Genomic DNA, 16,374 nt, shown 5'->3' on the forward strand with positions numbered 1-16,374 from the left:
TAGAAGCTGTCCGCATGCGACAGCGGCCACACCTGGGAACGGCTTCGACTGGCTAGCTAAACCAGGTAAGGTTAGCCAATGGGTCTCAAACCCTCTGTAAGTTAGAGACTTCCTCTGCATGCAAAGACAGGCTCTGGAGGACTGAGCAGACAAGACTAATACTGGTTCCAATGTTCAAGGAGGCAGTTTCTGCATATGCTGCAGAGGGAAGTGACGAGCAGATGGGACTCGTCAACTAGGGAAGTAGAGGAGAAAAAAAGCTCTGATCCTAAACCTCCACTGCCTTGTGGAGCATCTTCAGGAGAAGAAAAGGCTAAGGAATAAACCCTACACAAATCTGAAGACAGTTGGATGGTGCCTTCCAGCAACTCTTGCAGCCAAGCTGCTGCCAAATGTCCTCCTCTGCTTTCCTTTGGACCACCTCAGTGAGGCCAAGAGGAGGGTCTTGTCATCTGAGCAGCAGCCCAGGACCTGTGTTCCAGAGAGGTCACTTCGGTGCTGCTAACACAGCTTTTGAAATTCACCCTCGGAGGCGTACTTTGTCTCTTGGCAGCGTTGTTGCCACCCTTCTCCTCGAATGGGCAGCGCTGCCAAGGCAAGCACTGGCCTGCTGGGTGGGGGTGGGAGATGTGGAGGGCAGTCCTTGAAGGGATCATGCCCTCGTGTCCTGGCAGGCCTAGCCGGACTGGGGGGCGCAGGGGAATTGTGCACGTGATGTCATGCATGTGCAACAGCCGCCACCCCCATGTTGGACCCAACTCTGCATACCAGTTGCTGGAAACCATGGGAAGGAAGAGGGCTCCTGCTCATATTCTGCTCCCTGGTTTCTCTTTGAGCCACTGGGAGGACAGGATGCTGCACCAGACGATCCAGCAGCCTCCTTTATGTTCTTAACCCTGCTGGTCTTGCCCCACTCCACTGCGAGCTCAGGGCGCCTCTGGCATCCATGGGGGGCTCCCCGCCGCCCCATTCTTGAACCTTGCCTCTTAGTTCTACGTTCCCAAGGCGCGTGGGGAGTCTTCCCCAGGAGGAAAAAGGAAGCCGCCCGCCCTTGCTGCAGAAAGTGTCCGCGCGCGTTCCGGAAAGCAAGCTGGGAGTGCGCGTGGCGCCCTGTCCCGTCCCCCCCCCCCGCGTTGACTTGCAACGTCTGAAGGACGCTGTTCACGCGCAAAGCTCCCCCACCGCAACAGCGCGTGCATTTCTGCCGCGCGCTCGCCGGGGGCCGTCTGAGCTGCGCTGATCCCCGCCGCGGGCACGGTTTTGAACGCGGGGGAGGGGGGCTTTTGCCCGCTTTTTGCCCGCCCTTTTAAATTTGGCTACGCGCTTCACTTATAGAGCAGCTGCAGCTAAATTCAACACTAAAGTCAATACCCGCCCCTTGCCCCGTGCGCCTCCCCATCTTCCGTGGCGCTTTCAGGACCGTCCCTTCCTCCTTTGCAAGAGGCGCGCCTGCGAAAGTTGGCGAGAGCCTGCCTTCTCCTCCGTCCCCCGATTCCCAGCATGCAACCCTTAACCCCACCCCTTCAGCTGGGCCCACCCCCCTCCCCAGCCTCATTTACGCTTCCCCCCATGTGGGACCGATCCTTCTCCTGCGGATCAGCTGCTCCTGGGCGCCTCGGAGGGCAGCGAACATGGCTTCAAGGCAGCAGCTTGGTAATAATGGGCTCGGGGGGTCTTTGCGCTACGCGCTTTCGGGTTGCGGCGGGACGGGGAGCCCCGAGCACTTCTGCAAAGTTGGGCAGCAGCTGCAGTAGCAGCGTCCGCCCACCTGCAGGCGAGGAACGGAAAGTTACTCCTTGGCCGCCGCCGCCGCCGCCCCCCTCCCCAGGAGGTGGGGAAGGAAGCATGCAAGGGGCCCCTGGTTACTTCTGCGAAGGGCGTCTAGGGCTTGCTCCGGGCTCCCCTTCGCGCTCCGGGGTTGCAGATCCTAACCTGGTCCACGTAGGAGCGAGCCGTGTTGCTTCCGGATGGACCCAGGTTTAGGGCCGCATCGTCGGAGCCCGAGCAACCGTGTGTTGTTGTTGTTTTTTTTAAAATAAAGGTGGCATGCATGGAAGAGTTAAAGTTTTCGTCTCTGCTGCAGAATTGAGGGTTAGGGTAAGAGTTGGGAAAGGCTCAGGAAAGGGCCACCAAAATTATCAAGGAGATGGAGCAACATCACCTCCTAGGAAAAAAGATTGCAGCATTTGGGACTTTTCAGCAGGGCCGGCCCACCCAGGAGGCAAGTTAAGACAACTGCCTCGGGCAGCAGATCCCAATGTCAATCCTTCTCCCAGTCCCCCCCCCCCCCGCCCTTCCTGATGTAGATCTTCCCTCACCCCTTCTTCCCTGACAGGGAGGGAGCTGCCATTTTGGGGTCAGATGACCAGCCCTGCTGATAGAAGCTTATAAAATTACTCGTGGGGTGGAGAAAGTGGATAGGCGGGGGAAGTTTTTCTCCCTCTCTCATAGCACTAGAAGTTGCCGACGTCCAACAAAGCAGAATGTTGGAAGATTTACGGCAGATAAAAGCTGGTCCTCCTTTGCACAGTGCGCAGTCAAAACTATGGAACTCACTCCTGCAAGAGGCGGCGACTCTCACCAACTTTAAAAGACCATTAGAGAAATTCATGGAGAAGAAGAGGGCTGTCGGTGGCCGTTAGCCAAGATGGCCATGCTCTACCTCTGGTAGGCCCCTGTGGGAACAGGATGCTGCTCTAGATGGGCCACTGGCCTGATCCAGCAGGCTGCTCCTTTGTCCTTGTGTGGTGAAACTGTTTCTGGACTGTACCACCAAGCTGTAGGCAAAAAGTTGGGGAGAGGGGGGTTTGCCTAGGAAGTGCAATGCTTTGGGGCCTAAGTTGCAAATGTGCAAAGTAACAAAGGACTCATCACTGAAGAAACCTCTTGAAGGGATGGCATAAATAAAATAAAAGTTATAAAATAAATCAGTGTTTCCCACCATTTTGCTTCTGAAAACTTGTGCCAGTTATGTTTCTGGACAGACAGTACAAGGCATTGTAACAAGATGGTAAGAAAGAAATAGTGTGGTGCTGATAATGCCAAGATTTGATCCCTGTATGGGACAAGTGTCTAGTCCTGCATTCAAGGCGTTGGACTAGATCAGCGCTTTCCAAACTCTGCACATGAGTGTGTCAGCTGCAATGCGTAGGTGTGTTACACAAACGCTCCCCGTACTTCTGCCGGGGCTGGAAAGGGTTTAGTTTCACCTCCAGTTTGCAAGTAAAACCGAATTACTGTGTCGTGAAATGATGCATGTCTAAAAAACGTGTCACCAACGTGAAAAGTTTGGAAAGCTCTGGACTAGATGATCTTTAGGGTGCCTTCCAGCTACAATCCCATGATTCTATGGCAGGGCGGCTCCACTGCGCTGTGCTTTCGTGTGCTCTCTGTGCCTTGACCTTGAAGAGGTGCTTTCTTTGTGTGAACCTTGGATAACGAGTGTGAAAATGGGCTTCAGCATCCTGCCTTCTTCCTTGGGGCTGAACCACACATGATATGTGAGATCTGTGATCAGATTCCCCACCTTTTGTTGTTTAATTTTAAAATGGGAACAGAAGACTCAAACTTTCTAGGAGCTGTGCTTCTGAGTGAGGGCTACCTTTCCCCCTAAACATACCTATTTAGAAAATTTCCGCTGTCTGCTTCCAAGTTAAGAGTGCGCATGGCTGCAGCCTTATTATGCATGCTTGACTTCCTGAGCTGTGCACGGTGGATACAAGTGATTCAGTGTGTATTTGGGGGGTTCTGCTACATGCTAATAGTCTTTTACAAAATGTTGATTATCTTTTGCTTTCCTTCTAGCTTTATTCAGTGTCTCAGACAAGACCGGCCTAGTGGAATTTGCAAAATGCCTCAGTTCCTTGGGTTTGGGATTGGTTGCTTCTGGAGGAACCGCAAAGACCCTTCGGGATGCAGGCCTGAACGTCAGGTAAAAGCTCTTTGAAGGTTCACAGAATCATGCCCCAGATGAAAGTGTTTCAGAATAACTGGCATTGCCTGCTTCTGCATTGCAAACTTGAGATTGGGTTTGCCACTGCAAATGTTAAATGTCAAACCATGGATTTGTTTCATAGGAACAAGCTCTGCGGTTCTGTACATTCCCTTCATCCACTCCTTTCTTAGTTACCGGTACTTGCTAGTTTGCATAAATCCATTGTTTTCCGTTAGTTTGCCAGTTTGGGTGAGGTGGCATACTGTGGTCAGTTCAAACCAGAGAGTAAGCAAATTTAAGCAATTCTCTTAAAGTCCTTGTTCTCTGGGATTTTTCTCACGTTGGACTTCTGTCACAGCTTCAACAGAAGTCCTTAGCTCAGTGTCAGAGCATCTGCTTTGCATAGAGAAGACCCCAGGTTCAAGCCCCAGGATCTCCAGCTAGGGCTGGGAATATTCCCTGCCTGAATGCGACGAACCTGCACTTCAGACTCTCCCCTCGTTACTAAGTGAATTTTTAATCAGGTGTTCTGGGTCAAACTACAATGCACCCCACCTGTCCCTCTGAGGTCCGTCTGTTATTGCCCTTCCCTTTGATTAATAATCTGGGAATTTCTTAGTAATGGGAGTTTTCCTGTCCAGCGGCCGTGGCCGGTTATATCCTCTGCTCAGGGCTTCAGGGGTTAACCTCTCCTTTGCCTACAGTTTGGGGTCTCTCTTTATTAGATCCCCTCACTATATCAGTTGGCTAAGCCCTCTTAGCAACTCTGTGGCAATACCAGGGTTTCCGCCCGCTAGCCCCTCCTGAGGGAACCCCAAGACACAAACTATCGCCTTTCAGGTTAGTTTTGTCCTTTCCCTGAGTTCCCCTCCTCAAGAGCCTATATAACTCGCTGGACCAAAAGAACGACGATATTTTCTTAGCTCAACAACAAGAGATATTTATTTCTTACAGAACATAACGGTTTCAGTAATGGTTCATACGCTTAGTTTCTTAACAGTGTAAATTCTTTCTTTCAGCAACATATACACATCTTCAACAATCCTAACCTGACCTAAACCTATCCTGGCCCCACACCCTCCTTCTTCCAGTCACCACTCTCCCCTCACACTAACGGCTCCTCCCTCCTTTTAAAGAGCGGAAGGTCCCGCCTCCCAAGGGGTATCTGCCACTCAAACTCGGGTGCCCATTAACTCCTAAAACACCGTGGGTTTCTGAGCAGCCTCTAACTTAGATCTGATTCATTACACTGAAACCCTGGCGAAAGTGCTGCCAGTCAGAGTAGACAATATTGAGCCAGATGGACGTGTGATGTGACCCGGTATAAAGATTCAAAGGATCTGCAAATTACCGGTAGTGTTGTGCAAATATTTTTGCCTAGGTTTCTTCTATCCTGAAACTGTTCATGTGGGGGTATGTGAAAAAGGACACCAGTACAAGACTTTGAAGAAATGTTCATGGGGGAGGGATGAGAGGCTTCCATTTTTACATTTATTTACATATGATGGCATATATATTCTGCTTTTACTTCATGGTGGTGTATGTGGTTCTCTCCCTTCCCATTCTGTCCTCATAACCACTTTCTCTGGGCAAAATATGGCCTCTACCACTGAGCTCCCCATCCAGATTTCTAAAGGCGCGGTTTGTCTCCACATAAAAATAGCTGCTTTGAAATACACTCGTACCTTGGAAGTCAAACGGAATCCATTCCGGAAGTCCGTTCGACTTCCAAAACATTCGAAAACTGAAGCACAGCTTCTGATTGGCTGCAGGAAGTTCCTGCAACCAATCAGAAGCCGTGGAAGCCCTGTCGTACATTCAGCTAATAGTTTGCAAACCGGAACAGTCACTTCCGGCTTTGCGATGTTCGGGAGCCAAAACATTCGGGAACTAAGCTGTTTTGACTTCCAAGGTACGACTGTACAAGACAACGTTGCTTTTCTTTCTGAAGATGGACTTTAAAGTGGGGAGGGAGTGTAATGTTGTCGTGAGTTTAGAATCCTTTAAATTCTTTGCTCAATAGCCTTTCCCGGTGAAATTTACTTTAATTAGGGGAAAGGGATGCATTATTTGTCTGTGGTCATGTGAAAGGCAACTAATGCTTTTTAGATGTCTAGAAAGGCTTTCTGAAATGAGCAGTTGAAAGCCTTTCTGTCCCTTTTCATGTAATCTAGTTGAGGCTGTGTGCCATTAAGAGAAGGAAATCCATTAAGATAGGCAAGCATTAAACAAAATACCCATTCAGGACCATGATAAAGGATTAGTCCAAGAGGACGTAACACGTGCCTCCCACGGACATTCCCCCCGGCAAAAAGTACACATTTTCCAACTCAAGTCTTTAATAAGTGATTTTTGGTCATCCTGTTGTGCCATGCAAAGTATGTAGTATTTCTTAAAAAGAAAGGTGAACAATGATGTAGCCATATTGTGCTGGAGAGTATGGAGCTGTGCAGCATGGGCTCAACTCCTTAGCAATTTGCCCCTTGGTGCTATTTTTGTTCTCCTCAATGTCCAGTAGTAGTAGTAGTAGTAGTAGTAGTAGTAATAATAATAATAATAATAATAATAATAATAATAATTTGTTATTTATACCCTGCCCATCTGGCTATGTTTCCCCAGCCACTCTGGGCAGCTTCCAACAGACCATTAAAATGCAATAATCTATTAAACATTAAAAGCCTCCCTAGTGAAAAGCGGGATATCAAATCCAAACTCTTCTTCTTCTTCTAAACAGGGCTGCCTTCAGATGTCTTCTAAAAGTCTGGTGGTTGTTTTTCTCTTTGACATCTGGTGGGAGGGCGTTCCACAGGGCGGGCGCCACTACCAAGAAGACCAACCTTGTGGTGTAGGCCAGTATTTCACAGAGGGGTGAGAAAGCTGTCCAGTTGCTACGGATAGAAGAAGTAGTGTTTGGATTTGATATCCCGCTTTATCACTACCCGAAGGGGTCTCAAAGCGGCTAACATTCTCCTTTCCCATCCTCCCCCACAACAAATACTCTGCAAGGTGAGTTGGGCTGAGAGACTTCAAAGAAGTGAGACTAGCCCAAGGTCACCCAGCAGCTGCATGTGGAGGAGTGGAGACACGAACCCGGTCCCCCAGATTATGAGTGTACCGCTCTTAACCACTACACCACACTAATGTATCTAGCTCTAAATGCAAACTTGGGTTTTGGGGTTTTCATGACTGGCTGCAAAGAAGTTGGGTATAAAAATACTAAATTTTTGCCTTCACCTTGGAAAATCATACATTGTTTAGATTAAGGGCAGCCATATTTCTAGGAGCTCAGACATTTTACTGCAAGAACTCCTTTAATTTTATATCCAAGACATTATCGTGACGTTACAGAGAACCTGTGGCTAAGGAGGTACTTTGCTTATATTCCGAAGAGTATGTTCAAATTCTAGCTTGGAAACGTTGGGTGACACTGAGTAAATAATCCTCTTTCAGCTTCCACATTTCACCTGTACATTTAAAGTAGTGATTTATCACAGCATCATTGTCAGGCTGAACAAGGCTGGCCAAGCCAATTCATATATATGCCACAGTGACTGCCCAGAATTCGGTGGGTATCCACATGGTCAGTGCTGGCAATCCCTGATGCATTTTGTGAAATGTGCTTCTTGACTTTCTGACATTCGTTTAGGCAATGGTTTCTGCTGCATTTTCAGACATAGACAGAATAGACATTCATATTGGATTGTCAACATTCATGAAAAAATTGTTTGCATTCACCAATTTTTGGATGTTCACTAGAACAGATACATTAAAAGTGCTATTTAATGGAGGGGAGAAGAGATTAAAATAATCTTCTACCATGTATTTCATGTTAACCAAATAATTATTATGCCATCTCAATTGGCAGATCGGTCTTTTAGTCAAACAGTTTATTGCACCGAATGAATACTATAGAAATCAAGTAACTGACTTCTGACTTTCTTCTCTTTCTCTCTCGCTCTCCCCCCTTTGCACAGAGATGTTTCTGATCTCACTGGCTTTCCGGAAATGTTGGGAGGGCGTGTGAAGACCCTTCATCCTGCCGTGCATGCAGGTAGGTTGGTTCTAACGTGCTTCTGTTGGCTGTATTTTGTGGCATTTGTGTGGCATCTGGGGAAAGGTGGATCTGCTGAAGTTGCACATCATCTAAATCATGGGGTGTGTGTGTGATTTGTGGCCTCTGATCTCACTTTATGCTATCCCTGACAACACTTATTCCAGATTAGTCAACGCTTTTGCTTCTGGCTGCACCCATCATTGGCTCTGGCCACTTCAGCATGCAATCTCAATAGATTACTCGTTGCCAGAAAAAAAGTCTGCTTACCCCATTATTAAGCCTTCCTCTCACAGAGGTGATGCACTTGGCTCTCGGCTGTTTTGCTCCAAGCTGCGGATGGGGACCTGCATCCCTGAATACGTCTTTACAAAATAATTCCTTCCACATAGAGATATGTGCCTGAGATCCAGTATTGTGTGTGTGTGTAGAAACTGGAATTGGGCCTAAATACTGTGCATCTTCCTGGAGGATAGTCTGTGAGCCTTATTGCAGCCCATGATTCTGACTACAGTGGTACCTCGGTTTAAGAACTTAATCCGTTCCAGGAAGTCAGTTCTTAAACTGAAACCGTTCTTAAACCGAGGCACACTTTCCCTAATGAAGCTTCCCACTGCTGGTGCCCTTCCACTGTTCGCGTTCCATTCTTAGGCCAAGGTAAAGTTTGCAAACACCAGTGTGGTGTAGTGGTTAAGAGTGGTAGACGTGTAATCTGGTGAACCGGGTTTGCTTCCCCGCTCCTCCACATGCAGCTGCTGGGTGACCTTGGGCTAGTCACACTTCTTTGAAGTCTCTCAGCCCGACTCACCTCACAGAGTGTTTGTTGTGGGGGAGGAAGGGAAAAGGAGAATATTAGCCGCTTCTGGTAGTGATAAAGCGGGATATCAAATCCAAACTCCTCCTCCTCCTCCTCCTCTTCCTCCTCCTCCTCCTCCTCTTCTTATTCTTCTTCGTCTTCTTTTCTTCTTCCGGTTTCGTGGAGTTCGTAAACCGAATAGTTCACTAACAGGGTTGTTCTTAAATGAAGGTATCACTGTATATAAGTTGTCCACAATGGTTATATGTTTGTGGTTCCTTGCTTACAACTCCTTAAAAAGATTGAGTGTTCATTTTAGAAGCATAAAGTCAAGGGTTTTGTGGCTCCTTACAGCTGAATTAAGAGTTGGAAGGGAATTAAGAGTTGGAAGTGTGGTGCAGTTCTCTCAGGAGAGTGGTGTCGCGCCAAAATGCAGGCAAGAAGCTACACATTTGTTTATTTCTCCCTTCCTGGTCAAAAACTGCCTTCCTCTGCAAAGGTAGAACGTTGGGAATTGGCATATCAGGGAAAGGCTAGGCTGAGTTTTCTGGGTGCCGGGTGTTTTGGGTTTTTTTTTTTTAAAGCACATGTGAGCTTTCATTTGTGAGATTCTCACCTGCATTCTGAAGTTACATAGTCCCCACAGGGCAGTACTATGTCATTTTTCTTTATACATAGCTCAGCTGCTTTGCTATATGAGCTTTCCCCCTCCTTTTGGCGTTGTGAAAATACGTTGGTTTAGAAATCCAACAAACAATGGCGTGTCAAATACAGCTTGAAACATTGGCCAGTATTCTGTCATAATTTGGAAGCCTTAAAGAATTCGGAGGCAACTTTTTTCAAAGCAAAGTTACTAGGGAGTATTCCATTGAACGTGGTGGGTCTGAGGAGGCTTATTTATGCTTGTACTGTAAGAGCAATTCAAAGTCTGAGTCAAGCAGCCACCTTTGAGACTTAAGATTTCAGCACTTTGTAGACTTGGGTAGGAATAAGCCCAGTACACACAGTGAGTCTCACTTGGATTTAAAAATACTTTGGCTCATGCTGTCTCAACTTTGATAGCTATATGCTAAGACTTAACTGGGATGTTCATGAGTAATATTTGAGTAACTAGTAAAGTAGTTGGCGCTTATCTCAGTTATGAAATCTCTACAGGAGAATCTGGCATTCTAAGCCTTAGCTAATCATACATTGGTTTTCCTGCTCCTTTCTCTGATTCTTTTATTCCCGCCCCGCTCCATTAGGTATTCTGGCTCGGGACATCCCACAAGATAAAGCTGACATGGATAAATTGGATTTCAGCCTTGTAAGGTAAAATGTTTAAAGGGTCATTGTGTGTTAATAAATAATTATGACATAAATCTGCAACCAATCAAATGTTCATTTGCTGTAGACACTGCGGCTTCTGTTCCATAAACAAGCCTTCATCTCTGTGTTAGAGTAAAAAAATAGATCGGGTGCATAAATTTTGTGAGATGGTGTCATTGTCATTTTTTTTTTGGAGCGAAAGAAAAGGGAGGAAAAAATAAAAGTGTAAGAGACTTAAAGGCTCTGTACTTCTATCCATTGTTTTTATTTTGAAACACTGGCAAACATACCCTTTTGAGATTTACACAGTACTGTTTAGATTTCAACATGTAAGTCAACTTCAGGTGTAAGAGTGCATAAATTCAGGGCCAGAGGCTGAGGACCCTGGGGCTGAAGACTTGGTCTGTACACGCCCCCCCCCCCACGCCCCCTTTCAGCTTTGTGCCTCTTGCCCCATCCCTTAACTTAGAGGCAGCACGTAATTTTTCAGCTTCATTCGATTGGCCAACTTGATGTGGGTGTGGTGCGAAGTGTGAGTTTGGATGCCAAACAGAAGTTATTCATTAAATGGAAGTCAGAAACAGTTAAGCATCAAAGTTAAATAAAAGTGATTCTTAACTGGCCGGTTTTGCGTAAAGCACAGTGGAAACGTAACGTGGCAACTGGTCACCTGATTCTGTACCATCAGCACCCAATAACCTGGACAGATGATTTTTAGTGTTTTATATTTCTGGGCCACCTTAATGATATGATAGCCATGTTCAAATATATAAAAGGATGTCATATAGAGGAGGGAGTATGGTTGTTTTCTGCTGCTCCAGAGAAGCGGACACGGGGCAATGGATTCAAACTACAAGAAAGAAGATTCCACCTAAACATTAGGAAGAACTTCCTGACAGTGAGAGCTGTTGGACAGTGGAATTAGCTGCCAAGGAGTGTGGTGGAGTCTCCTTCTTTGGAGGTCTTGAAGCAGAGGCTTGACAGCCATCTGTCAGGAATGCTTTGGTGGTGTTTCCTGCTTGGCAGGGGGTTGGACTGGATGGCCCTTGTGGTCTCTTCCAACTCTAGGATTCTATATTGGGTTTTTTTTAACCTAATAAAGGACAATATGGGCACAATCCAGCCAAAATATTTGGTCTATCTTACTGATTTCAGTAGGAGAATTAAGCATATGCGTAATACTCTTTCCCCCATCTCCTGTTGGAACGAGTGGGTGGATTGTGCCCATAGTTCTCATCCTGTCACAATCTCAGCAGTGTAGATCATCTGCTGTTTCCCCACTGCTTCCTTTCAACCGGGTTCCATATGGATCAAATGCACATTTCTCTAAATTTGGTGGGCTACCTGAAAACAACTTTAAGGTGATGACCTGACTCTGGATTGCTAGGTTGAGCCAGGTACTGTTGCAAAGGCTGCTCCCGTCCTGCCTTTTGAACCTGCCTTTTGGAAGAGCAGCTGCTGGGGTGTGGATGTCCTGAGTGCCCCGTGCCAGGGCCTTGTTTCTGTTTTGCTTCAGCAGGGATCCGATAAATGATCGCTTTGCATTAGGGCAGGGATGGAAAACTGCACCCCCCCAGATATTACTGCATTAAAACTGCCACCCTTCCTGACCATTGGGGCCTGGTGGCTGGGGCTGGTAGGAGGAGGTGGAGTTTAACAGTGTCAAAGACCACATTTTCCTCGGAGGGATACGTCTTGGGTACCAGTGATGCAGGCAGTGGAGGCAGAGCCAAAACTCAGCAGAGGCAGAGCTTGTGGTGGCTCCCTTGTTTGTTTCTGCCCGCCCCCTTATCCCCTCTTTTCTTCCCTTCCTTCCTGTTGACAATTCCCCCTTTCCACAAGAAATCTTGGCATGGGTGGGTGGAGGGAAGGAGGCAGATTCTCAGGGATCATGTGGGGAGGGGAGGGGTAGCCCTTCCTTAAGCTGCCCTCCCCTATAAAATCACACACACACACATCACACAGCGGTTCGGTTTAGCAGAGTGGGGCTCCCACTTGCACAAGCAGGATGCCCCACTATTTTAAAGTGGGTGGCTGTGGCCAAGTTGGGGAGATTTGTGCTGGGTTCAAGGTGCTGTGGGCTGGATCAGCCCCATAGCTCTGCCGTTGTCAGTCCCTGTCTGAAATGAACAATTTTAAGCCATTCAATCCTCTTCCTTCCAGAGTTGTAGTTTGCAACCTCTACCCCTTTGTCAAGACAGTCGCATCTCCAGGTGTAACTATCCCAGAAGCAGTCGAACAGATTGACATAGGTAAGTCAAAGCAACATTGGTTTGAATGGATTGTGTCTTGCAACTCTGTGCCAGCGACAACTGGGGCTGTCGTTGCTTCATCTCATCACTGAAAACAGACTTCAGGGAGGGGTGTGCATGTGTGCAAACCCACCACCGCTGGGTATGTTGGTCTTACAATGCTGCATTTCTGACAACGTGGTGGCTTTTCTGTAACCTGGACAAGCAGAAATGGAATTGGAAACAGTTCCTTGGACAAAGACGGTCCTTAAAATCTATTTTGTATGTAGTAATCGGCTGAATTTTTTGAAAGGTTCTCTTTCCGCCAGAGAAAATTTCATCAATTATGAAATTACTTTGAGAAGCCAGTGCAGAAACGGCTGCGTTGTCCACCACACCCAACGATGAAGCTTTGCTGACTCACTGGCCTTCCCTGCACGCAGTGTAGCTTTGTCTCCTGTCCTGTCCCCTCCAGTCCCCCCCCCCATCAGAGTTGACTCCAGAGGGTTGAAGGACCCTCTGCAGCAGATTTTGGGGGGAGGGAGCATGGAGGGGAGGGAAGTAAAGTGAAGTCCCACTAGTGGGAACTGCACCTACACAGTGCATCGGATACAACCCAGTGGTTGTAATAAGATCTGTTGAGTTGTTGGAAGGCTGGCTGTATAACACATGCTATAAATCCTGCAAGCCCTGTGTGCGAGAGGAAATGAGTTGTATGTGAAATGACTAGGCTTGGTGTGTCTGAGATGTTGTATAGCAGGGGTTGCCAACTCCCAAGAGAATGCGATTTACTCAGAGTTAAAAACTGGCAGTGATCTACCCCCTTTTTTGGGGTTCAGTTCAAAGTTGTTGAGTTTTTTCAGGGTGGAGGTAAAATGTTGAGCTTTTTTTAAGGGGAGCCACAGTTCTTCAGCTTCTTTGGGGGGAGCCAATGATTTATTTTTTAAAATAAATTTTTATTATTTTTCCAAATATACCAAGTTACTACCAATTCAACATCGAATACACATTACATTAACCATTGCTCTGCCGAGCTATGACTCCCCTCCCCCTCGTCAGCAGGTTTTCTAGTCCAATTCTTGTCGCGCAGTTTATATTGCATCCATGTTAAACTATGTCAAAGGTTTATTCCAATCCTACTAGTGTTTTTAAACTTCCTCTGTTCAATCTTAAGTACTCCACAAATTTACTCCAATCTCTTTGAAACCTCGAGGGGGGGGGGAGCCAATGATCTACCGCAGACGTCCAGTGATCTAACAGTTGGACATGCCTGTTGTATAGCAAGACTAGGGAGCCTGAGGGCCTCCAGTCTTCTTTGGACTCTAGTACCCATGACGTGGGTGGCGCTGTGGGTTAAACCACAGAGCCTAGGGCTTGCTGATCAGAAGGTCGGTGGTTCGAATCCCCGCGACAGGGTGAGCTCCCGTTGCTCGGTCCCAGTTCCTGCCCACCTAGCAGTTTGAAAGCACGAAGTGCAAGTAGATAAATAATTACCGCTCCAGCGGGAAGGTAAACAGCGTTTCCATGCGCTGCTCTGGTTCGCCAGAAGCAGCTTTGTCATGCTGGCCACATGACCCGGAAGCTGTCTGCGGACAAACGCCGGCTCCCTCGGCCTATAGAGCGAGATGAGTGCCGCAACCCCAGAGTCGGACACGACTGGACCTAATGGTCAGGGGTCCATTTTCCTTTACCCATGATCCCCAGCCAGCATGGCCGCTGGTCAGGAATGGTGGAATTTGCAGACTGGCAACATCCGGAGAACCAGGGCTTTTTTCAGCTTGGTTCTGGCACCTCTCCTGAGTGTTCTGGCAGACCCTGGATGGATCAGCGTGTTTTTGGTGTTTTTAAGTTAGGGAAAAGGCACTGCAGAGGACCTTAAGCTCCCAATCTGTGATGTACAGAGGAACGGTGATGGTTTTCCTCGCTTCCTTTTAATTGCAGGAGGTGTTGCCTTACTGAGGGCTGCTGCAAAGAACCACGCCCGCGTGTCTGTTGTGTGTGATCCTGGGGACTATCGCACCATAGCAAAGGAAATGCAGGCGTCCAGCGCTAAGGATACGACTTTGGAAACTCGGCAGCAACTGGCTCTGAAGGTCGGCTTTCTGACTGCGCCTGGTGCTTTCCCACAACTTTTCAAGTATCCTGCCGACTGACTGGTCTCCATGCTCTTTCTCCAGGCTTTCACTCACACTGCTCAGTATGACATGGCCATCTCTGATTACTTCAGGAAAGAGTACAGCAAAGGGGTGTCTCAACTTCCCCTGAGGTATGGCATGAATCCACACCAGACTCCTGCTCAGCTCTACACCTTGAGGTCTAAGCTTCCTCTTTCAGGTAGGATGTGTTGTAATTCTGTTCTGAATAACCTTATAATGCATGCAGGTCCTCCTTTCTGAACGCAGTGCGTCCCCAGGGAATCAGTCATTAAGTGAGCATTTGCATAGCGAACTGATGATTTCCTACGGGAACATTTCTGTAACCTGTGATTTATCATCCCTTCCTCCATGACGTCTGCCTGAAACTGCTGCAGCCAACCAACAAAGGAAAAACTGAACTGCCCAATCTCTACTGCTCCTTGATTTCTCTGATCTCTCTCTCTCCCACCATGGTTTCTGCCCCTAATGGCTGCCGCCAACCAGCAAAAAACAAACAAGGAAGTGGGCAAACTTTGGCTGTTCGGATATCTGAATCAGCCATTCGTGTAGTGAGGTTTTGGTATAATCCTTTGTGTTCAGATAACAGATTTTTTTTTTTTAAATAACAAGCGTTCTGATAGTGGGACCTGTGTACTGGGAAACAGTGCTTTTGAATATACGGAGCACATTTCTACTGTAATCTTTACAAGAACTACCATCAGGTGGGTCAGAATTGATATTTCCACATCACAGACTGCAGAGAACAACACTTATTCAGTACATTCAAAACAGGTAAAAGAGGTGAGATTAGGAGCAGGGACTTCCTAAGCTGTACCTCCATTTCTTGGGCACTACATTTCAACCGGCTCTCAATAATGCTACTGAACCACTAAGTGTGGCTTAGTGGTTGGAATGTTGTCAAGTTCTTCAAGCCCTCAGATGGTTCATTCATTGCTCTTGTTAATGTAAAAGTGGACGGGGGGACCTTCCCTCCTTCCTTCCTTCCTTCCCCTTGAATTTACCACTGGTAGGATTAAAAACAAAGAGAAATAATTCATCATCATCATCATAAATTTAAAAAATTATACCTTGCCCATCTGGCTGGGTTTCCCCAGTCACTCTGGGTGGCTTCTAAAAAAATATTAAAATAAAACATTCTATTAAACATTAAAAGCTTCCCTAAACAGGGCTGCCTTCAGATGTCTTCTAAAAGTCTGGTAGTTGTTTTCATAACACTTTGTTCCTAAACTGAACGGCGCCTTCCGTTTTGGCTTTGGGTGCTCCCTGCATAAGAATGGCCTTTATGACTGAACAAAATAAAAAATAAAAAAAATTCTTTCCAGTAGCACCTTAGAGACCAACTAAGTTTGTTCTTGGTATGAGCTTTCGTGTGCATGCACTATATATAAGGGTCTGATGACTTCTGTTTCAGTGTATCTGAAGAAGTGCACATGCACATGTAAGCTCATACTAAGAACAAACTTAGTTGGTCTCTAAGGTGCTACTGGAAGGATTTTTTTTATTTCTTATTTTGTTTTGACTACGGCAGACCAACACGGCTACCTACCTGTAACTTTATGACTGAATTTACTTTTATGTTCTGCCTGCAGTTCTGAATGGCTCTCCTGGGTTCATAAACCTGTGTGATGCTCTGAATGCCTGGCAGCTGGTCAAGGAGCTCAAACAGGCTTTGGGCATTCCAGCCGCAGCCTCCTTCAAACATGTCAGTCCAGCAGGTAAGACTCTGACTTCCAAGTATGGGTCCCGGTTAACTTGCTTGGCTTTCTCCAGCTGCGCTATGTGTTAAAGGAGACTGTATTCCTTGTGTTACATCTGCAAAGACGCACTTATGTCCTATCTAAAAGAACTGAGATGCTTAACAGAAAGGTGAGCTGGAGCTCTGCTGTGCACTTCTGTGT

General features: G+C 46.9%; 1 protein-coding gene across 1 annotated transcript in view; it reads left to right on the forward strand.

The window, feature by feature from the left end:
- Positions 1–1,555: 1,555 nt before the first annotated feature.
- The window catches only part of ATIC (5-aminoimidazole-4-carboxamide ribonucleotide formyltransferase/IMP cyclohydrolase), a 38,166-nt gene continuing 23,347 nt past the window's right edge, over positions 1,556–16,374 (forward strand). The window contains exons 1-8 of the mRNA XM_033171042.1: positions 1,556–1,653; positions 3,805–3,931; positions 7,909–7,985; positions 10,026–10,092; positions 12,253–12,341; positions 14,262–14,413; positions 14,498–14,654; positions 16,066–16,191. Coding sequence (XP_033026933.1) covers positions 1,632–1,653; positions 3,805–3,931; positions 7,909–7,985; positions 10,026–10,092; positions 12,253–12,341; positions 14,262–14,413; positions 14,498–14,654; positions 16,066–16,191 — 817 coding nt within the window. The 5' untranslated portion in view covers positions 1,556–1,631. The remainder of the gene's footprint in view (positions 1,654–3,804; positions 3,932–7,908; positions 7,986–10,025; positions 10,093–12,252; positions 12,342–14,261; positions 14,414–14,497; positions 14,655–16,065; positions 16,192–16,374) is intronic.

This window comes from Lacerta agilis, chromosome 1 (assembly GCF_009819535.1).
Source record: "Lacerta agilis isolate rLacAgi1 chromosome 1, rLacAgi1.pri, whole genome shotgun sequence".
Taxonomy (NCBI): Eukaryota; Metazoa; Chordata; class Lepidosauria; order Squamata; family Lacertidae; genus Lacerta; species Lacerta agilis.